The sequence below is a fragment of the Aquarana catesbeiana genome, linkage group LG12 (genome assembly GCF_042186555.1).
Source record: "Aquarana catesbeiana isolate 2022-GZ linkage group LG12, ASM4218655v1, whole genome shotgun sequence".
Classification (NCBI taxonomy): Eukaryota; Metazoa; Chordata; class Amphibia; order Anura; family Ranidae; genus Aquarana; species Aquarana catesbeiana.
In genome coordinates, this window is record NC_133335.1 from 63,546,069 (window position 1) to 63,569,826 (window position 23,758).

At 39.9% G+C, this 23,758-nt stretch overlaps 1 protein-coding gene and 1 long non-coding RNA gene across 2 annotated transcripts in view; one reads left to right on the plus strand and one right to left on the minus strand.

The window, feature by feature from the left end:
* Window positions 1-23,293, plus strand: part of LOC141114324 (keratin, type I cytoskeletal 42-like) — a 73,242-nt gene extending 49,949 nt beyond the window's left edge. Inside the window, exons 4-8 of the mRNA XM_073607940.1 lie at window positions 1,629-1,793; window positions 11,092-11,217; window positions 12,501-12,721; window positions 14,931-14,953; window positions 16,609-23,293. Coding sequence (XP_073464041.1) covers window positions 1,629-1,793; window positions 11,092-11,217; window positions 12,501-12,721; window positions 14,931-14,953; window positions 16,609-16,700 — 627 coding nt within the window. The 3' untranslated portion in view covers window positions 16,701-23,293. The remainder of the gene's footprint in view (window positions 1-1,628; window positions 1,794-11,091; window positions 11,218-12,500; window positions 12,722-14,930; window positions 14,954-16,608) is intronic.
* LOC141114326 (uncharacterized) overlaps window positions 1-23,758 on the minus strand; it is a 408,781-nt gene that overhangs the window by 12,746 nt on the left and 372,277 nt on the right. The gene's annotated exons all lie outside the window — the stretch shown is intronic.

Genomic DNA, 23,758 nt, shown 5'->3' on the forward strand with positions numbered 1-23,758 from the left:
CAAAACGTACCTTTCACGGTACTGTCAATGAGAATAATGGACATGTGAATAAAGAAGTAACAAGTGTGTATCAGTAACTGTCTACAGCTCTTGCAAAAAAATGACAGCATATAATGTGTTCAGAACACATAAAGAGTGTAGAGAAAAATAAACTTAGCCATATTAAAAGGCCACTGATGATAACCTTGAACTGGACATTGTTACGATATTGTAGATGTTATAATGGTAATTGTTGGTTTGTACATACATGCTTCTCTTTATCTTTCTATAGTCCATTCATCCCTGTACAACTCTGTTGTACATTGTATATGTAACACATATAATAGGGGAAATCTGGCTGTGCATGCTTGATAAGCACACCTCAATGCCTAGGAACACAAAGTGTGAACTGTTTAAAGAGTGAAGCCACATAAAAGTACTATTTCAGTTATTGGTGGACCTTGGTGGACTGAGTCAACCCCTGGCTTTTTACTTGTTTGAATACTTATTCATTGGAGTCATCCTGCAATCATTTCCAACTCTTTTCCTGCCCACCATTCTCCATAAAAACCCCTTGTAATTGGAACAGGTATGCAGATCTAGGAACTCAGCCCAGAGATTTCACTAATACAGCCATAGGAAATTCTCAGGGGTTGTAACTCTCCAACATCTACCAAAGACTGGTATATAGGTAGAGTGGACTGACCCTTAAAGCGGAAGTCCCGCAAAAATGTTTTTTTTTAAAAGTCAGCAGCTACAAATACTGCAGCTGCTGACTTTTAAAATATGAACACTCACCTGTCCAGGGCGTCCGCAATGTTGGCACCCGAGGCTGATCTGTCCCTCGGTCCTCGGATGCTGCCGCCGCCATCTTCGCTAGGGGAATCAGGAAAGGAAGCCTTGTGGCTTCACAGCCTGGTTCGCTACTGTGCATGCACGAGTCGTGCTGTGTAATCCGGATAGTCCCTGCTGTCTCTGGGATCCTTGTGTTTCCCAGCAGACAGCGGGGGGGGGGGGAGAGGCGTAGACTCCCGAGGGAGTCTATGCCCAGAAGTGGGTGCAAATACCTGTATTACCTGTGTACAGTGTACAGGTATCTGCACCCCCCTCCCCCCTGAAGGGTGGCAAATGTGACACCGGAAGGGGGGAGGGTTCCGAAAAGTGGAGGTTCCATTTTTGTGTGAACCTCTGCTTTAAAAGGAAACCTGTCATGGAATAAACATAAAGACATTGCTGCCCAATTTGTCTGCAAATGCTTGCTGCCTGGTTGTCATATTGACCTTCACACTTTAATATCTTGAGTCACTGACCCAGAATAAGATCATAATAGAGAGTGGGGAAGAATTAGAACCTCTGCAAAGTTTTTTTTTATGGTTGTCCATGTCTCCATTGAGGAGAATAACCCTCATTACCTGTCCCAGAAACATGGCAGGAACTAAAAGCAGTCTACCCAAATTAATGGAAATCCAACATTTGACCATTGTCATCAGATTTCCATTGACAGATTCAATTCCTTCCAAGTACTATCCAAAACTAGCACAGAAAGTTTGGGCTGAAATTTCTTTTAAACTGTTTACAAATCTACTACTAAAAATGTATTTTAGCCTTGGGATGCAATGGTTATGTAATTATCTGACTTACTCATACAGGACATGAAGCTGGCTCAAGCACAAAAGCAAGGTTCAACTGTCAATGTGGAAGTTGATGCCCCCAAAGGTGCAGACTTAGCCAAATATATTGCTGAAGTGAGAAAGGAATATGAAGGCATTATAGAGATGAGCAGAAGAGATGCTGAAGAATTGTACAAACAACAGGTAAGAAAAGTCCTCACATATCCAGAGAATGGTAATATAGTCATTTGATGGAAGTTCTGTCACTCATACAGTCAGCAATGTTTTACATTCCTTATTTTTCTACTAAAAGGCTAATTTTATCTGAAGTCCCTATATGCCGCATACACACGACCGGACTTTACGGCATACTTGGTCCTGCGGACCGGAGTCCGTCGGACAATTTGATCGTGTGTGGGCTCCAGCAGACTTTTTTTCCCCAAAAGTTCGACGGACCTAGAAATGAAACATGTTTCAAATCTTTTAGACGGACTCGAGTCCAGTCGAAAAGTCCGCTCATCTGTATGCTAGTCCGACGGCCAAAAACCGATGCTAGGGCAGCTATTGGCTACTGGCTATGAACTTCCTTGTTTTAGTCCGGTCGTACGTCATCACGTACGAATCCGTCGGACTTTGGTTGATCATGTGTAGGCAAGTCCGTTCATTCGGAAAGTCCGTCGTAAAGTCCGTCGAAAAGTCCGCCAGACAAAAGTCCGCTCGTGTGTACGCGGCATTAGAAAGCTAAGCACAGTAGAGCCCTAGCAGAACAGAGGGTACAGTAAGCCTTTTGTTTGTAATAAGCCCTGTCATGTTCCCAGTGATTTGGGTTGATCTGCACCTCTCTTGTGCGAGACTATATAGTGGATTGGTGGAGATAACAGGAGGGTTCAAATTGTATATTTGGGATGGAAGAGAGAATGTAGTTTCCCATTTGTGGGCTCTCTGTAAAAGGCAACTGGACAAGAAATCTGGAGAACAATGATAGATCAGACCAGCCTTTCTCAACATATTCAACACAGAGGAACCCTTGTAATAACTTTCCATTCTCAGGGAAACCCTGCTAAAAATGACTATATCTACAGCTCATGATACATTAGTGTGATAGTCAGGGGGAAGAATGCTCCTTACACTTGTGGTCATTGTGAAGAATTATCCTCTTGCAAATTACTAAAAAAGATCAATGGTGTCAGTGGGAACTTATCTGAGAGGAATGCATTTGGGGCAACAGTATGTAGCATTGCAGAAACCCCCTCTTTTATAGCTTGTGTAGCAGAAGGACTTCTATGTTACTAATATTTGGATAATTTTCAGTAAAGAAATGAAAAAGACATTGGGGGAGATTTACTAAAACTGGAGAGCGCAAAATTGGATGGAGCTCTGCATAGAAACCAAACAGCTTCCATTTTGTTGTCTAAGATAAATTGAACAAGCTGGAGTTAGAAGCTGATTGGCTACCATGCACAGATGCACCAGATTTTGCACTCTCCAGTCTTATTAAATCAACCCCGATGCCTCATTATCTTTTCACACAAGTGGGGTGCTGGAGAAGGTCTCAGGAAGAGGTCACAGGCTGCACCTGGGACTGTTGTAGGAGCCATTTCAGTTCAGGAGTGGAAGATGTTCTCTTGACGGCGGGCTTGTTGGAGTAACCAGACAGGTTCCACAGTTGCACCCAATAGAACATCTGGGTTACTGTTATGCAATCCTCAGAGACCAGATAGCGAGACCTTACAACCTTTCATGTAAAGGGTTTTCCTGATCATGTCTATTGGCCAGAGATGTCCGGAAACCTGTATGTGATTTTGATGGGTCTCTCCACTCCATCATTGCAAAGTTGTAGTAGTTTAGATTCCTGGACCAAGAACCGGCTAAACAACCTGGCCCCTGGTTTGTCCTTCAAACAGAGACATGCAAATCTTTCCTTTATGCCCCTTGGCTAACTGTACAACCAGAATTCATGATACATGTCACAGATACGGCTTAAAGTGATTGTAAACCCTCGCCTTGTAAAACAATCAATTCAGTTTAAAATTAAAATGAAAGGTAAAACATTTGTGTATAGATATGAAAAGAAAAAAAAAAAAAAAAATATATATATATATATATATATATATATATATATATATATATATATATATATATATATATATATATATATATATATAAATAAAAAACACAAAGCGCTGTGATGGTTAATAACTAATAAATATACACATCAAAAAAGTGAGGCTGCTATCAAAAAAATGTGTTCAGAATCACTGTAAAAGGTAAATGAATAAAATGTGTTTGAAGCGCTTCACAATGTGGTAAATACATGAAAAATTGGCTCTTAAACACTGGTAGCTATATAATCAAAGTAATCCAGCAGTGTTAAAAAAAATGCAATCTAAAAAATATATATATGTGACACCATGTGCATAATTGTATACATAAATAAATAAATAAATACTATTGTGTTGAAAATAAAGTCACTTCTAGTGATAATCCACAGGGCGTGAATAAATAAATCAGACAACCAAAAAACACATGAAAATTAGCTTTTAGTCCCAAGCAGCAAAGTTAAGTTGCCCAGTACAGAGTAGAACCAGCATTGTATAGCCCAACTGCTCTGGTTAAGAGGCTCTTAAATATGAAAGGGTTCCTAAAGTGCCTAAAGAACAAAAGCACCACAACATTGGTTTTAGAATCCAAAACTATTCTTTTCACTAAAAAAGTACATTGGCATACTCACTGCAGGTCTGTGGGCTCTGTATTGGACTTGCAGACATCAGAGGACCTGCGACTGCCAGAGCATAGGGGATAAGAGGCTGTGGAGACTGGTCTTACAGCCTAGAGCAGGGGTTTCAAAACTTTTTAATCCAAAGGCCACAACATATACTTTACAACCAGTTTTAAAGATGAATGAATAAACCCTCTCCAAGAACTAACATTACATCAGAAGTTCCCCCTTCACATCATTACCCCCTCCCCACATCAAAATCCCCCTTTTACATCAGAAGCACCCCATCCCTTCAGAGTTCCCTTTCATATAAAGACCCCCCCCCCCCTTACTTCAGGGTCTCAATTAGAGCCCCCCTTTCATATCAGAGTTTCTTCCTTACACCAGGGCTCCTATCAGCATTCCCTCATACATTAGGGTCCCCATCAGAGTTTCCTCTTACATCAGGGTTCCCATCAGAAGTCGAGACCAACTGATCTAAATTCTCAGTCTGTGCACTGAGTCTGAGAATACACACTGACACTAGTGGTGGGCCAAAAAAGAAATGTGGCCCATGGGTTGTTGTTTGGAGACTTCTGGCCTAAAGGGAGTATGCAGGAACAGAGGATCAGGGAAGTAAAATTGGTTATTGTGGTACCCTAGACCTATCAGTGCAAGGCAGCCCCACTGCAAGGGAGCATTTTTTTCTTTCCTTGGAGTTCAGCTTTTTTAACGTCTCTGGTTCCTTATTTATGTGCTGTTCATTAAAAGAGCAGCTAAACAAAATGTAAGGTTTACAGTGTATGTACAAAGTGGAAAGCAAATTACTGCTTTCATATCTGAAAGCTGGTTATGTGGATGTTTGCAATATTTAGGCTGATGGTTCAATGAATACACAAATATCTATTCAAACAACTGGGAAAAAATGATATGACTCAGCGCTGCTGAGAGGCTGAGCCAGCGGCTCCCACTCCCTATACATCAGGCGCTCCAGAGAGTGCTGAAGGGGCAGAGCACAGAGCAGTGACTGACATTTGGGGCCCAAGAACTGAGTGATTAACAGTCTTTGATTGCTCAGTTCTCAGCAAAGAGCTGGCAGGGGACAGCTGCAGTTTGGATTGATGCTGCAGCCATCCAGGTGTACGTTGACCTTCTCCATATAGCCCCTTAGGATATGTTATATTTTTGTATTTGTACAGTTCACCCTTCCATTGCTCCAATATCACATTCATTTCATACTTTTCCTCAATGTGTTCCACAGTAAAACAGTTGCCTTTTTGACCATCAGACAAATGAATCGGCAGACCAGTTGGTGCCCCCCAAGGGGAACAGTGGATACACCTAGGCTACTTTCTAGAGACCCAAAGTCAGTGAACATGTCCAATAGATCCTTTTAGATGTTCCCATATGAATGGCCAATATGGAGTACAAGCCTTGATATTTGGTTGTCTGGTACTGTATATTACTATCCTTGTACTGGACACTTTTAGACAACTGAAGAGCCCATGACATTCATCGCTTGTCTGTTGTGCCAATAAGTGCATACACCTGGATAGTCCAAAGTAGCACAGCCAGAAGATATCTTTGGACCCCTAAAAATAGTCCACACACAGTGTAGGAATAGGATAGAAATAGGAAATAGGAAAAATCTCCTGAATTAGAAAGCAAAATAAAAAGTTGAGTCTCAACCTTCTACTCTATCAAAAATAAAAAAAAGTTTGGGCTTGAGTTGGGTTTTAAAGCCAAGAACAGCTCTTGAATGTTGTCTAAGAACAAGACAAGGCTTGCTCGTGGAATACACGTTACTCTCTTAGCTAATGTGTATGTGCTTTAACCCTGGCACATGCCTCATGCCAACACATGTCCCTTTAGATTAGACTAAATGGAAAAAATGTTTCATTTGTTCAACATTTTATGTTAATACAATCTTATTTTGGCTTGCGTCAATTTTGGCTGGTGGTCAAACTGGAATCGGTTCATTCGTGATAAATTAACCTCAGGCCCTATACAAACATTATGTTATCGTAAAGAAAAGGAAAAACATGCATTAACAGACAGCCTCCATCACTTTACATATAAAATCATGCCCTTCATTTCCTGCAGATGACTGATGGGCTGTTATGAGTATAATTAATGCAATTAACTGTGTTTGCCTCAGACATTAGGGCACTAAAGCAGAAAATTCCGCAAAGCAAAAATAAACTTAAGACTGTAGATTATGAATGGGAAAATACCATGCCCATTGTTCATAAAACTGCACTCAAGGCATTTAAAACATCTGCAAACAAGTGCACTCAAAGCATGCTAAAGTGGAATTATTTGATGGCATTTTAGCATGCCTTAAAGCAGAACTTCAGTCATTTTTTTTCAACTTTCCATCTATTAAATCTTCTGCCCTTATTGTTTTAACTTTGGATAGTAAAGATTTTTTTTTTCTGCCAGTAAATACCTTATACAGCCCACTTCCTGTTTCTTGTCTGGAAAAAAAAACTAGGCTTATAACATCATGCACAGCTCTCTCTCTCACTCTAGTGAGAATTTGCCAGGAAGGGAGGGGGGATGAGTCATAAGAGGGAAAATGAGAGATGCAGAGCTGTAGGTGTGGCTCTGTGTGTCTGTGTAAATCCAGGAAGTGAACAGGCAGCAGCTTCAGCTGCCCACAGTTAAAATGGTTGCAGCCAGACTTAATGGAGGGAGATTTTTGCAGTATATTAGGCAAGAACAGAATCACAGTATATATAAAATAATATGCAAAGTAGTTGGAGAGAAGCTTCAGAATGGCAAAGATGTTTTTCTTTACAAGTTATGTGAGCAGACTACAGTTCCTCTTTAAAGCTGAACCCAACAGATTTAACAACACCAATTAATGTGGGTTTGTGTTTATTAAAAAAATGCATATAGTGTAAGTGTCTAGAATGATTTAGTATTAGCCTCTTATAATCAATTCCCTGTATCACGGCTTTTAGATTGGAAGAGGGCAGGACACCTCTAGGAGCAAATCAATTGTATTACAGTACACATGTGCTGGCAAGGGATATTCTCACTGGAGGAGATAGCACAGTGAATTGAAGGGTAACTAATCATGAGCTGCTGCTATCTGTGAGATGGGAGCTGGGAGGTGTCCAGACTGTATTGCTTAATCTGTATGTAAACCCTTAGGCCGGCCATACATGGAGCAAAATTCGCTTGATACCCCCATCAACACAGACAGCGTTGATACGGGAATACCTCCTGCTGGGCCATTGTCTTCTACCTGCGGGGGGGAAGCTGTCCCTGCTGGAAGAAGACAGTGATTATCACTGGCAGTTATAGCAGTCGCTAGCGACAATTGCAAGAGAGTCCGGCAGGCTGGTTGTACCCAAGTTGATCGATTGATCAACTTGGTACATTCAGCTTGCCCATTAACTGTTCAAATCTTAGCCGGTTCCTCCTGAACCGGCCGAGATTCGAACCATGTATGGCCAGCCTAACAATTAACTTTTAATTGCTCCCTTTTGGTCTTGATAAAAATAATTTGTCCATTAAAAGAATAAATAGAAAAATCTGCTTTTCCAGCAATTTCCCCTACAGTACTTTTCTTTGCCACTGGATGTCCTCAGTCCTGCACCCAACATCATTCAACCCACTTACTCTGAGCCCAGGACATCTTGGACCCACCCCATCATATAACTGGACATTAAAAGGAGAAGCAGCACAGGGACGAGCTCATCTGTCTCTCTGCTCTCTCCTCCTATCAACATGCTTCTTGTCAGCACATGAACTGACTGGTTCCTTGTGCTGCTTCTTTCTCTCATGCTGCAGCCCTGCTCTACGGGGACTGCAATAGCCTGAAAATTTAAATTCAAATTTAGGTGCTTACACTGAAACAAACATTTTTTTTTTTAATAATTACAGAGCTACGTCATTTGTGTCTTTTATGTCTGACTGGAATTTAGATTTAAAACATGTTCAATGAGTGTAAAAAAATATCTGTTGATTCTAACAGAAATCCAGCAAGCTTGTAACTTTGGGTGTGAATGCTTTAAGTCAGAAGTGTGTAATGTAAAATATAATGTATATAGTGCAGGAGTGTGTAATGTACAATATAGTGTATATAATGCAGGAGTGTGTAATGTACAATATAGTGTATATAATGCAGGAGTGTGTAATGTACAGTACAGTGTATATAATGCAGGAGTGTGCAATTTACAACATAATGTATATAATGCAGTAGTGTGTAATGTACAATATAGTGTATATAATGCAGGAGTGGGTAATTTACAATATAGTGTATATAATGCAGGAGTGTGTGTATTGTACAATATAGTGTACATAGTGCAGGAGTGTGCAATGTACAATATAGTGTATATAATGCAGGAGTGTGTATTGTACAATATAGTGTACATAGTGCAGGAGTCTGTAATATACAATATAGTGAATATAGTGCAGGAATCTATATTGTACAATATAGTGTATATAGTGCAGGAGTGTGTAATGTACAATATAGTGCACATAGTACAGGAGTGTATAATGTACAATATAAAGTATATAGTGCAGAAATACGTAATGTAAAATATCATGTACATAGTGCAAGAGAGTGTAATGTAAAATACAGTAAATATAGTGCAGGAGTGTGTCATGTACAATATAATGTATGGTGCAGGAATCTTTAATGTATAATATTATGTACATAGTGCAGAAGTGTGTAATGTACAATATAGTGTACATAGTACAGGAGTGTGTAATGTAAAATATAGTGCAGAAGTGTGTAATGTACAATATAGTGTACATAGTACAGGAGTGTGTAATGTACAATATAGTGCAGGAGTGTGTAATGTACAATATAGTTTATATAGTGCAGGAGTGTGTAATGTACAATATAGTGCAGGAAGGTGTGTTGTACAACACAATGCAGGAGTGTGTGATGTACAATATAGTGTATATAGTGCAGGAATCTGTAATGTACAATATAGTGCAGGAGTGTGTAATGTACAATATAATGTATATAGTGCAGGAATATATAATGTAAAATATCATGTACATAGTGCAGGAGAGTATAATGTACAATACAGTAAATATAGTGCAGAAGTGTGTCATGTACAATATAATGTATAGTGCAGGAATCTGTAATGTAAAATATTATGTAGATAGTGCAGAAGTGTGTAATGTACAATATATTGCATGTGTGTGTGATGTACAATATAGTGTATATTAGTGCAGGAATCTGTAATGTATAATATAGTGTACATACTGCAGGAGTCTCTCAAGCTGGCCATACACAGTATTTCCATCCACACATCCCCTAAACACACACAGCCCGCGGCACCTGACACTGTCAGAATACACTGACAGGCTGTAGCTGATTGGCTGATTGGCTGATGCTGCTGGTCAATGAAGATTTTTCCAACATGCCGATCAAACATTTGACTTCTGTCTGACAAGGACAGAAACATTGACTGGAATTCAGCCAGTCCCTGCTGAACTGGCTGAATTTCGATGAGCGAATGGCCAGCTTAGCATACAGAGCTGGGTTTGGGGGTAGATAACACACACAATGCAGGGGTTGGGAATATGTAACACACAGAGTGTAGGGGTCAGGAGTAGATAATGCACAAAATGGTTGGTTCAGGTGGGTGTAATGTACAGAGTGCAGAGGTCAGAAGTAACCAAATATCACAAATCCCCCCCTTTCACTTACCCACCTCAGCACAGATCATCTCCTCCCCAAATCGCTCCTCTGAGCACAAAACCTTTCTCCAAATTCCACCTCATCAGCAAAATCCTGCCCCCCCCCCAAGTCTACCTTCTAGCACTAATCCTCTCCTACCTACCCCCCTCCCCGGCCCAAACCTGCAAACACAGATCCTCTGACCCACCACCAACCCCCATCACCCCACCTAGCACTGATTCTCCCTACCCCTCCCTCAAATTTCCCCACCTAGCACAAATCTACACCCCCAATTTCTCTCTTCTAGCACAAACCCCCTCCATTACTCAATTTCACTCTCCCAGGACAAATTATCTCCTCCCTCCAAATCCCCCACTCCCAGCACAAATCATCTCCCTAAAATCTTTCCTCTTAGCACAAATCCTCCCACCATCACCCTCCTAGCACCAATCATGTACCCCTGAAATCCTTCCTCTTAGAGCAAAATCCTCCCCCCTCCTTTCAAATTCCTTATCCCAGCACAAATTCTCTCTCCCGTAAATCAGACCTCCCCCCAAATCAGACCAGATACAGCGGGGCATGGGAGATTTCCTTAATCCCAGGCTCCTCCTTGTATGTGTCATATGACATGTCCGAGCCAAGGAGGAGCCCAGGAGAAGCTTCCCTTTGGTTCTGTGTCAGGTAGCTACAGCTGGTGGGGTGAAGATGATGCTGGCTACAGCAGTGGTGGGGCAGCGAGGATTGTGGCATTGGGGACCCAGGGCATCCTGCAGGGGGTGCAGTGGCATGTGCTCTTGGAGTCCGACGCTAGCAATGCCCCTGATCAATGCTAAAATGTATAGGGGTACCTTCTCTGTCCATTGTGTCTTACCCTCTAAACCGCCCCCTGCTGCTCTTGTAAACAAGGACTAAAGAAGTTGCTCTATATGTATAATGGGTATAATGTTATATAAAGGGTTGACAAATAAGAAGTAACATCCAAGCTACAAATGGCAGCACAGGCAGCACAGGCACAGGTAAGGACATAGACATGCTTACTGGGTCACAAAGCACCCCATAAGAGATGATGGTCCAACATGAATTCCATTTCAAATTACAAATAAAAGCTGTTTAATTACTGATTATCTATGTTAAGCACCATGTTTCGTACCTTTCAGTCTACAGCAGTGCAACAGGAGGTGAACACAAACACAGAAGCTCTGCAAAGCAGCAAAAGCCAGATCAAAGAGTTGAAACGCACTTTGCAAAATCTGGAGATTGAAATGCAAGCTGAGCTCAGCAGGGTAAGAACTATTTATTTATTAGGTGTGTTTTTATTTGACACACAATATATAATAAATGAGCTTGCAGCATACAGAATACTGGTTTTGACTATGTTTTTACACACATCCAATGGGCACAGCAGGTGTGCAGACCCAGGAACTCAAGCTTTACTTTGTATGGACTTACCTGATTGTTTTCAGATCAGAGACAACTTAACTGTCTTCTTTTAAAAGCATTAGCACTGTGAATATTCCCTTTAATGTGTCTAATATTATTTTCTATGATCAGCATCTCCATCTATTGGCCATAATGCGGTATTTCCCTAAATGAGGTCATGATAATACCACATTATGGCCAGTAGATGGAGCTGACTATAGAAAGTAATATTAGACGCATTACAAAGCTGTATGAATGCTTAGACCCAGTGGGATACTTGAAGAAAAAGGAGAACGGCTACACATCCAAAGGTTCCAAATGCCTTTATTGAAATCACCGTGATGACACCAAAGACAACAGAAAACAATCTCGTAGACGTGTTTCACACATACAGCTTGTGCTTGGTAATGATTAAACACAAGATGTATGTGTGAAACGCGTCTACATGACTGTTTTCTGGTGTCCTTGGTGTCATCACGGTGATTTCAATAAAGGCATTTGGATGTGCAGCCATTCTCCTTTTACTTCTAGCAGTATTTTGAGAAAGTTCTTGGCAAAATCTCTGCTAATCCAATGGTATTACATATTCCAGAACCTAGTCAGTATGGCTGCCTAGTATTACCTCACTCTGTTTTGCTCTGTGCCCCATTTGAAACTTTGTGTATCCAGCCCATCAAACGGCAACCTGGCGGGGATAAAAATTCTAGGCCATCCAGAGCTCCCATCAGTGTAAGAGCTACCTGGGCAAATTCCATAAAATTATATTGGTAAAATATTTTAAAGAAAAGGCTCCAAACACATCTCTTTGGACTTTGCTTGAAAAGGAAAGGACACTGGGGAACAAGGCTATTGGAATGCCTATTCTAAACAGTGGCGATGGACCTCTACCAAGTAGCTCCATCGAGGACATAACAGAATTCCCTTTTCCATTAAAGCTGGATTTAAGGTTAAAGCTAGAAATAAAAATATTTTAAGTTCTTCTGTTTATTGAAATTCATACTTTTTCAGCCAAATAGACTTTAGCTACTGTAACATATTCTTGCACTTAAAGAGCACAGATGTGAAAGGAAATTAATTTACTGTATATTTCACATGAAGGTTTCAAGAAACCACATGGCATTGACAAGGATCTGTTTTCCTCTTTTAGAAACAGGGACTGGAGAACACATTGGATGAGACCCAATGCACTGCTGGCGCACAGCTCCAGAAGATCCAGGAACTGATCTGTCAGATGGAGGCCGAGTTGAGCAGAGTTAGGAATGATCTATCACGACAGAGCAACGAGTATAAGATCCTTCTGGACATCAAGAGTCGTCTAGAGAATGAAATTGCCACCTACAGAAGATTGATAGACGGAAACAACAGCAGGTATAATGACATGTGAGGGTCATATTGACACAGTCACAAAACCATGGTACCCCCAGAATCCTAGTATTTCATTTAAACCATTGTGTGAAAGGTCCTGTGCATTTTTGATGCATGTTAGGCATGTTTCACATGTTCTTCTTATTGTCCCTATGGAAGATGCGTTTTGAGGTAATATGTTCAAAAAGTGCTGCAAGCTGTCTTTTTTTTTGGTATTTATATATTGCAACTGCAGGTGTTGTCTGTACATCACAGAAATAAACCTTCTCATAACTTATTTTGGGTAATCAGCAGTTTTTAGCTGCTTGGTCTACCCACACAAGTCCACAAATGCTTGCGCTCTATGGGCAAAATAATAATTTGAGAATTGGGGGAAACAAATCCTAGAAACACCTAAACAGTCAATAAAATTAAAGTGAACATGTCGTCAAGTTTTGGTTTGGACTTTCAAGTACTGTATGTGCATATTTAAACTAAACAGTAAATTAGATTTAAAAACAAGTCCTTACTGGCCATTGTAGCTGCAGGCATTGTAGAACAATTCATCTTCTAATTTCACAGGCAAGTTCCAGTCTTATAAGCAATTATCTCACTCTACTCACCCTGCTCCCACCTCTAATTTCTAATGCAAACACAGAGCAGGAGCTCTTGGAGAAGTAGCAGAGTGAGCTGAGCTGCTAAGGGAACAACTTGAACATCTTTTGTGCTTCTGCTGTGAATTTTGAGCATGCCTTGTTCCACAGTGCCTGCAGCTACAGAGGTCAACAATGACTTGTTGAAAAGCTAATTTTCTACTCATTAAGAATGTGTATGTATATTCCCATACACCCATAAAATCCTAACGTGCAGGGCAGCGTAGGTGGGTCCTTCAGCTCTGGTACAATTGTTGGATCGCCCGTCATTCCTGCCCCCTCTAATGTGTTTTACTGCTTTTTGTGCTTTTTAAACTGTGAAGGTCGGGGGCCAGCTGTTAGTGCCCTCGGACCATGGAGTTATTGCTTGTATTAATCTATTGAACTAGTGACAATAAACATATATCAACCATAAAAAAAAAAAAAGAATGTATATGTAGCACACCCCCTAGGGAGCTGAAGGTGAAATGGAATTTCCCACCCTGCACAGCCAGACACACTGAATTTTTACAGTCTCCCAGAGTCAGAAAACAGTCCAGCACTTTGTTTTGTTGGTTTATTGAGGGATTAGAACTCAGATGGGGAGTAGGGGTATTATGGGAGGCTCACTTGACTTTAGACAACTCCAAGGACAACTTCTCCTCTGTACAGTCTATATACACCAATTCCTCCTGCATGCCGAAAAAGGAAGCTAGGACACCTTTAGTGGATCTGACAAGACACTCAGCCAGACCAAAGCAAAAGGCCTTTACAAGCAAGGGCCCCCGTGCCCCTTGGTTGTGTAGCAAAGTTAATTTTCTAAATTACATTCCTCCTGTGGCTACTGATCTTCAGGCACTGCCAGCCCACCTTACTGGAGCTACCTTTCACTAGCCCTCATGGCTACTTCCACAGTCCTCCCAGACTGACATTCTCTCTCTACAGTCCTCCCAGACTGATCACTCACCAGCCCACCTGGCTGACTTCTCAGTAGACCTTCTGGACTTGCTGACCTGCTCCCGTTGTCCTCTCCTTACTCCTGTGCCTCCAGGAAGGATTCCTCCATGTGTTGTAGAGGGTCTCTCCAGCACCTGAGCCCCAGGCCCGAGGTCACCCCCCACAGACTTGGGGGCACTCTTAAGGGCCACCGAGAGCCTCCTTAGCCATCCATCTCTATCTTCCACCCGACTGCCCCTGCTGGCATGACTCATGAGTATGTATGAGGTGGCCCACCCCCTACCAGACCATTTTGCTAGAGATTGGCTGGGGCCCTAATCAACAATCCAAGCAGCTCCACCTAGACTCCACCCTCTTCTGGAAGCTTCTCCAAGGTTCCAGAAAGCAGTCACCAGAAATGCTGCTTGTTGAGTCATCCAGCCTCCCTGAGTCACTCAGTACTGACCCAAATTTAACCCCCAGCCTAGCTCTCAGCCAGGCCAAATTTTCCTACACTAACAACTAACTACATCTAGCACACTAGAGGGTACTACATATAGATACTTGAATTTATATAACCTGGCTAGAAGATCCAATTTTAGCTGGCTAAACATTTTACTTTTTATTGTTTTTGACATATATTTGTTTCTTTGTTTTTTTTTCAGTGAACTATCTACCAACTTAAAAGGTAATATAATTTACTGTTTTATTGAAAAAATTGATTTTACGCCTGATCCTGTGATTGATGGATTTGTTAAGAGAGTTAAGAGAACTATCAAAAGGTTATGTTTAATGATTATAATACAGTTTGTATAGGTTAATGATTAAAGCAGAACTTCACTCTCTCAATCAACATTGTCTATTTTCAATCCTTATGCTGCTAGCATTAGTAAATAGATAGGACAGTATATTATACATTTCTTCAGTTACTTCCTGCTTTCCATGCCTAGGCAAATTATGTCATAAATCCAAGAAGTCTTCAGGAGGGGAGGAGGGGTTTGCTCAGCTAAGCACACCCTCCTGCCTGCATGCCTGAGCTAATGGCAGACGGTTTCCAGAAAGTAAATGCTACATGAATCATTTGCCCTTACTCAAGACAGCCACAGCCAGAAATGCTATGGGGTGTTTTTCAAAGTGATTTCTCAGCAAAATAAAGCATGGAGACATGGATGAATGGGGGAGTTTTCTTTGAATATTACAAATTTATTAAAGCGGAAGTCCCACGAAAAAAAAAAAAATTAAAAGTCAGCAGCTGCAAATACTGCAGCTGCTGACTTTTAAAATAAGGACACTCACTTGTCCCGGGGTCCAGCGATGTCGGCACCCGAGACCGAACCGTCCCACGGTCCTCGGGTGCTGCCGCCGCCATTCTCAGCGAGGGAATCAGGAAGTGAAGCGTTGCGGCTACTACTGTGCATGCGCGAGTCGCGATGCGCATTCTCAATGGTCCCCGCTATCTCCTGGGACCTGTGTGTTTCCCAGGAGACAGCGGGGGAGTGCGGGAGGGGGCGTGACTCCCGCGGGAGTCTATTCCCAGAAGTGAGTGCAGATACCTGTATTATACAAGTATCTGCACCCCCCTCCCCCCTGAAAGGTGCCAACTGTGGCACCGGAGAGGGGGAGGAATCCGATGAGCGGAAGTTCCACTTTTGGGTGGAACCCCGCTTTAAATAGCGTATTTGGTTTGTGGTACTCAGATGCAGTGAAGTTCCACTTTAATTTTTTTTTTTTTAATTATATGGTTAAGTACTGCTGTACAGCACACATTAAACCAGTCTATGATGTCCAATCGTAAACTAAGGGTAATTTTGACACTTAAACAAGTTGAATTGTGAAATTAATAAAAAATAGTGATAGACTTCTAATTTTCTTGTCAATGGCCTTAGTGATTTCAAGTGTAATGCAGTTTTGACTGGACTCCAAAAGGTCCAAGGGAAGAGATACTGTACAGTGTCAAATTGTATTATGCAACTGAATCAGTGGTAATACCCAAGAGCACTCATAGCGGCAAAATTTCATTGTTGTAGTCCCCCAAAAATATAGAATAACAGTTGAAGTCTCCCGCTATAATACTCTACTTATACTGTAACTTTGCAGCAGCTTGACCCTTAAAATTAATTTCTGGTGCATACAGTGCATGTAACTGTGGGAAAGAGAAGCTGCGTGCAGCCTCTCTTTCCCATGTTTGTTTTGTGTATATCTCACATTCAGCTGCTGCTCATTGGACTTTAATATTATATTCTTTTGAGATATTTATTTCATTAATACCTTACTAAGCACATTTTTTTCCCTTTAAGTGCATGTAACTGAACTACTAAATCATTTAAACCTCTCTTCTTTCAGATACAAATCGCAAGGTCAAGACTATAGTCCAAGACATGGTCAATGGAACAGTGGTTAACTCCAAAATTTCCGAGATTCCCCTAAAACTGTGAAGACATGAAAACTTGAAATCTGAGACATAAAAAACTTCACATCGCAAGCAGGCGATTAAACCTAGTTTACATGTGCCAATATTTATCGCAAATGTACAGAGGGAAATAAAAAGAATGTAGAAAATATCTACTGTACATTACTGCCAGCATAAAAGCAATAGATGTCCAAGAAAAAAAAAAAAAATGCTCATTCGGCCAGGCATACATCATCTATCAATACCTAGTTTGTTTCCCTGCAAGGGTTACCTTTTACTGTACTTTCCTGAAAAAATGTGAACCTAGTGCTACGCTCGTTTTATCTGAAGATAACACCCTAGGGACATTAGGGAGCTTAGTACATGTCACTGCTAGTATATTTTTATAGGCTGGAAAATAAATTTTGTTATTCATGACTACGTTCATGAAACGTAACGTAAGTATAGTTCAATTAATATAGCATAAATATACAGGCAATTAATTTATCAATACTTTGAAGAAGATGGTGTCTATTAATATTTATTTATATACAGCCTAGAGTCTGCTACTGTAAATACTCCATCATATTCAATTGGAGTGTAATTTTTGTTTAAACATTGTTTAGGCATTATAGTTTTTGACATGGAGGTATGAATGAATGTAATATGTTACATTATATTTTCTTTTCTTGTTCTTTGTGATATAATTTTGATGTAAAGGCGTATACTAAGTGCACAATGAAAAAAGCTTGTTGTATTAATTTTAACCTTAAAGTGAACCTGTACTTTACTTATCCAGGGCAAAGTAACAAATATGCTGCATAGCAGATGCTCTCCACTGCTGGTATTTAACTTCTTTTTGCCCTCCACCCACTCTGATCACCAGTTGAGACCCCCAAAAATATGTACTTCCTGGTAGAGGGGAACATGACTATCTCCTTTTCCTCCCACAGCAAGTAAAACTCGAGTAGCTAATGGCCAAGGATGCATGTTGTCTGTGAGGTGAATAGAGGGCCAAAAGCCCTGTGCAGAGCCAATATCCCTGTGCTAGCTGAAACGTATCCAACCCAGGACTTCAAGCGGATGTAAACCCTCACATATACCGAGTAAAGTGAACAGCCTCAGATGATACATAGAAATTAAACAAATCTCTCTACATACGTTTTACTTGTATGTCTGTTGTCTTCCCCTTTCTATGCCTTTTGAAAAGTGCAGATTGTGTTAAAAATCTTTCTTTATTGTTCAGCAGTACTTAGGGGTGGGTGGGGGGTGGGACTTATATGCTGTGAGAGCTGATTGGAGAAAAGGGACACCTCCACGTAGGCAGAGAAACTAAGGAGCATGCAGAGCTATATTCTGAATAGACAAGCTCCTTGCTTATCTCCCTCTAAGCTCCCTCCCCAACACAAATTTTTAGCTCATGATATCTCATGTGTCAGAGAACTTCTCAGAAGTGACTTATAACTGATAACAGAGGAACGGAGCATTAGAGAGAACCAGCACTTAGAGCTTTGGAGAGAGACAAGTAAACACTACGGATATATGTGCTTAGATCAAATTTCATGAATGGGTTTACAACCACCTTAAGCCAAATCTGAGTAGTGATAAAGGTGATAAAGAAGCAATGGAACCAGCAGTACTAGTACTAGCAGATAGGGCCCTGAATAGGCAAAAGACAGATTTCCTTTTGAAGCAACACTCCATTAAAAACTTATATTGAAATTAGGTACAATACAATAGGTGGCGTCACCCTGGTTTTCTTTGCGTTCTCAGGGAATCTAACCATTAAATGTGCCTATAAGTTAGGTGTGCTTTCAGCTCTGGGTGTACCATTCCCCTTGGATTGTTTCCACTCTTATTGTTGTATTTTCCATATTTTGATTAGGCAGCATCTCTAGCATCTGCCATGTCAACTTTGGGTGAATTATACTCAAGATTAAATATTTAAATCATATTTTGGTTAAATACCCATTACAGTATTTGTCATTTCAGGAATTTGGTGAACCAAACTATACATGCCAGAGTAGAAAAGCCTGTGCCCTGCCAATATACCACAGAACAGGAAATTTGCTATCTGTGTTGAAGCAGTTGTCTCTCTATAGTGGTCTGATACCTTTGGCTGTGTTAGAATTGGAGCTTGCCAGTCAGAACAGGCACAGATCATACCCAGGAATGGCGCTAAGCTATCAGTGCTCAACCACTCATGGGAAATATAAATGATGAAGTTAAAAAATAACCCCTGCTCATTGGAGAGTTCTGACTGAGCTCTCCAATGAGTGTGTCAGACTGCTGCTTACATACAGATGCCCTGAGAGTGACTTTTTTGATTTCTGGTTGTGGTTGTCTCAGCAATAAACAATATAGCACACACATAATCATTTTTCTGTATCTAGAATCTATTGATCCAATTTTATACTTAATTTAGCTTTATAGTCTATCTGTGTTACATTACTTATTACATATTTTACTGTATTACAAACGACTCACATACTGTATTTACTTTGTTATACTTTTGAAGTGGTTTTTGCTATTTACTGCTTATTTATATTTTGTTTTAATTCTAATCAAATGTGGTCATTTTTCTACATGATTTCTCTTGTTTCCAATACTTTTCTACTTAGTATTTGCATATAGTTGCTTTGAATGTATCATGCAATGAATGTAAAAGTGGCCATAACTAGGCAGTTGTTTGAGTGAAGGAACATCTACAAATTTGTACCTTCAAAATATTTATTTAAATTTCTACTAAGTTACATTTTTCTTTGTAGATTGTTCTGATGTACTTTTTACTGTTTATTCTTCCTCCAAATAGTATTGAATTATTAGAACCAGCAATTAAATCTTCACAGCTACAAGTAAAAAAAAAAATTTAAAAAAAATGAGGTTCATATTTTTAGCCAATATACACAAAGTTTATATAGAGAGAGCATGTGATTATCTGACTACCGTTAAATTCAATAATAAAAGACTATAGAATTATTTAAATCCTAGATTTTGAACTCTGATCCTAAATAACTCCATGAAAATGTTTTCCAGCTCTCATAATAAAATGACAGGTTTAATTTGGTGCTTCTTTTTGAAAGATACTGATTAAAACAATACAGAAAAAAAATTGTTGAATTATTAGAACCACCAATTCAATTTTTACAAAAATAGTGAGGACAAGGTTCATTTATCCAATATACACTAAGTTTATATAAAGAGAGTATATGGTTAACCATTAAATTCAATAATAAAAGACTATAGCATTAGAATGATAGAATTAGAGGACATTTGCCGTGTCTATGGTTTGGCTGCACTCTTTGAAAGAACAATAATGGATTTTAAGTATGAAGTGCCTGGCTGTATTTCTCCTTTTCCTGCTGATAGGACAGATTAGAACATGAAAACGTCCATTCAGTACTTAACCTTCCCCAGTTAGCAATTTTTAAAAATACCCTTAGTAGCATGAAAACAAAAAAAAAGAGAAGAACTCTTGGTCCTACATGGAAGCCCAGAAAACCGGATCTATTAAGCCTCATATAGTTTTGTACGTATTCTTTCGTTTCTGAGCATGCGTAGTCTTGCTCTTATGATTTTGTACGTACAAAAACCGTACTAATTAAACGAAAATCGGATGTTGAGTTTACATCCGACAAAAATTTTACAGTCTGCACATCTAGCTTTTGTCTGACGAAAAAGTGAAATTGGCTGTCGAAAGCACCGTACTAACGATTTGAAAATCGGCAGACAACTCGTCGTACAAATGTTCCCATCTGAATTTCATATCATATGTACGGGTCTTTACTGGCCCCCAAGTACCAGTTTAAAAAACATTACGGAAGCTGGACAGTAGAGCTACTGCTCACAGCAACCAAACAAACATCTTTTTCTTTTAAAGATGGAATTTTATTGGTTGATATAAACACCTGTTCCACTTCTGCAGCATGTTTCTTTGATCATTTTTTTTATAAATTAGCTCAAATGAATTGAAATGTTCTTTTTTCTATCCTGTTCCAAATCTTAAAACCCCAGCTAAAGCAGATTGTCACATTCAACTGGACCCAGGAATTTATATCCACACAGGTAACTCAGTTATCTTACTCAACATTACAGAACAAGACAGCTACAACTAGCTGTTTGGTCATCTAGATAAGAAAAACTTTTGCAGGACTGGGTACAGAATTATCTTCCCCATACAATTCTGCTGAATGGATAGTGCGAAGATCTGAGCCACCAATGTTACCAGAATTTTATTTCAAGGGCTGTTCGGAAAGTAATGCAAAAGTGGACATAACTTTTTTTTTTTTATTAACGTGTGTAGTTTGTTCAAATTTCACATGTTGATAGAGTAACCGTTCCTTTATAATAACTCGTCTTTTTCACTGAGGGTAAATAATGGACTCCAAGCAAAAGCAATGTGCCATCATTGAGGTCTTGACAAAGGAGGCATGCAGGCTGTCTGACATCCACAGAAGGCTACAGAATGTTTATGGAGATGACACATTGAATGGAGCAATGTGCACAGATGGACGAAGAAGTTTAAAGAAGGGGAAACCAGCACTGAAGACCATCCATGCACTGGGAGACCATCAATTTAGGACACCCTGCACCCCTTCATCAGGAACTCAATGATCGCTCATTGCTTCTGCTTGGAATCCATTATTTACCTGCAATAAAAAAAAAGAAGATTTATTATAGAGGAAGAGTTACACCAACATGTGAAATTTGAACGACCTATGTAAGTTAAGACAAACATTATGCCCACTTTTGACTTTCGGTACAGCCACATATTTTTTTTATAGCTATTCTTGGTCTTTCAATCTCATACATCCTACTTATCACCAACAAGGCTGCATTTCCTGAAGTTTTCATACAACAGTCCCAATATATTTGTCAATAACAGTCAAATTTATCAGTCTTTGGTATGTGAAATAGTTAGAAAGTCTGGAAAGGTTGACTAAATAGATTGAATACATAAAGGTGTAAAGGAGATAATGGTCAATGAAAGATGGGTATTGTTGAAAGCTGAAAGCTCTGTAGAGCTCATCCAATTAAATAGGCTCTTTCTAAAAAAAAATTGATTTACTAAAGATCTACATCCTTCGTTTAACTCATTGAAGTTGTATTTTTTTAAAGTGATTGTAACCCTAAAAGAGCATTTCACAGGCAGCCCTTCTCCTTTATCTAACACACTCTGTAAGTGTTTGTTTAAAAAGCTGCCTCTAAATACCTTTTTCCAAGTATCTTCAAGCTGGTCATGTCATTCCCGGCCGCTCTGCTACTACGATCCAGGGCTACAGTGGGAGGAGCTGAGATCTCCCTCTGACGTCGACTGGGAGTCATGTGACCGCTGTGATGGCTGCTTGGCACCTCCCACTGTAGCCCTGAATCGTAGTAGCAGAGCGGCCGGGAGTCACGTGAGTGTCCTGAAGATAACTCAAAAAAGATATTTACAGTCATCTTTTTTAAACAAACACGTACAGAATGAGTTATCGCTGGATAAAGGAGAGGGGCTGCCAGGATGTTTTGTAAAGTTTTTTTTACTACGAATAGCAACAGGAGGGGGGGTGTGGGGGCTGATACAGAGACACAGACATGGGAGCTGACAGGCAGAGAGGGAGGGGGAGAGGAGTACAGAGGACAGCTGCAGATGACAGAGAGACGTATGCAGACCACTATCATCAGGGTTCAGCAGCCCTGATTATCGTGGTCAGCTTATATAGGGGGATACAGGAAGTGGCAGGATCAGCCAGGTTTTTTACAGTTTAGAGAGGGGCAGATTAGACAGCACAAGCACTGTGCTGTTTATTTTGCTATAAAGGAACAGGAGCTCTATTTTTTTTAGGGTTACAAACACTTTTAGTCATCCAGTCAAGTGTTATGAAGTTATTTTTATAAGGTTCTACTGCACAAATTTTAAGCAAATATTTCAAAGTGGAACGTTTTAAAGCAGTCAATTCCTGTGCTATGATTTTAGCACAGAGGAGGTGAGTATGCAAACAAGGGTTTACTCTCATAATAAAGAGTTGGGGTTATGCGGAATACAAGTTTAAGGGTCAGTGTTGGGGATACAGGGAGTACAGGTATGGTATATAGAGAGATCAACACTCAAGTCCACAAAAGATGTAATAAAGCAATGATTCGAGCAGCCAGCCAGACTCCTCCTATAACTGATTTTTTAGGTGGACTAGCCAGGAAGTGTGTCTCTTGAGAAAGGGGTCCTTTGCAGTCCCATAACGTTTGTGATATTTATTATTGACTCTGCTTTTTGTATATGTCTTCTGCAATTTGACCTCATTAAAATTATGAGGTGTATTGGCTAAGTGTTGGTGTCTTTATTGAAAGGTATGTAACCAGTTGGCAAACTCATGGGGGTGATGGATTACCCTGTACCAAAAATAGCAATAAATTAATTAAATACCATGCTCCCAAATTTGTCTGCCCCAGCACTAAAAGTACTTTCATAACATAAGTGAAGATGGTCTTTTCAATGTGGATTTAGTCTGTTTATTATATTTATTTATGAATTGCTGTTTCCCAATGACTCTTCTCTGTATTTTCTCTAAGCACTTATACATTAGCTGTGAATGTTGATATATGTCTTTATCTTTGAAGTCCATTCTATATCATACTCTAAAATAAAGAACTGTTACATCATATTGGTGTGATTTATGCAGACTGCCATTATATTACAATAATTACTTTAAGAGTACTTGCACACAGGACTGATGTTTGAACATTAATATTCCTGGCAGAAATTCATTGCGTTTATTTTGAATGTATTTGCGTGTACACACGTACATGCATAAAATAAATTATAGCCATCCAGAATGTGATTCTAATCTTTTCAAATTAACATTGTACACCTGTATTTGCGTGTGATTGCATGCATATGTGCGTATGTGTGCAAGATACTGACGCAGATTTCTGTGGGGTTTTTTACTGATCTATGCACAGCGCATGTTTACGGGCAGATTATAAACAAGGATCTGCATTTTCTTCAATAAAAAAAAAAACATCGGTATGCTTAAAAACACAGCTTTTTTTGCATGATATCAATGCAGTAAAACATTGGTAATGGTTTAGATACAAACTATGTACATTTACCCCTTTCTGTTTCTG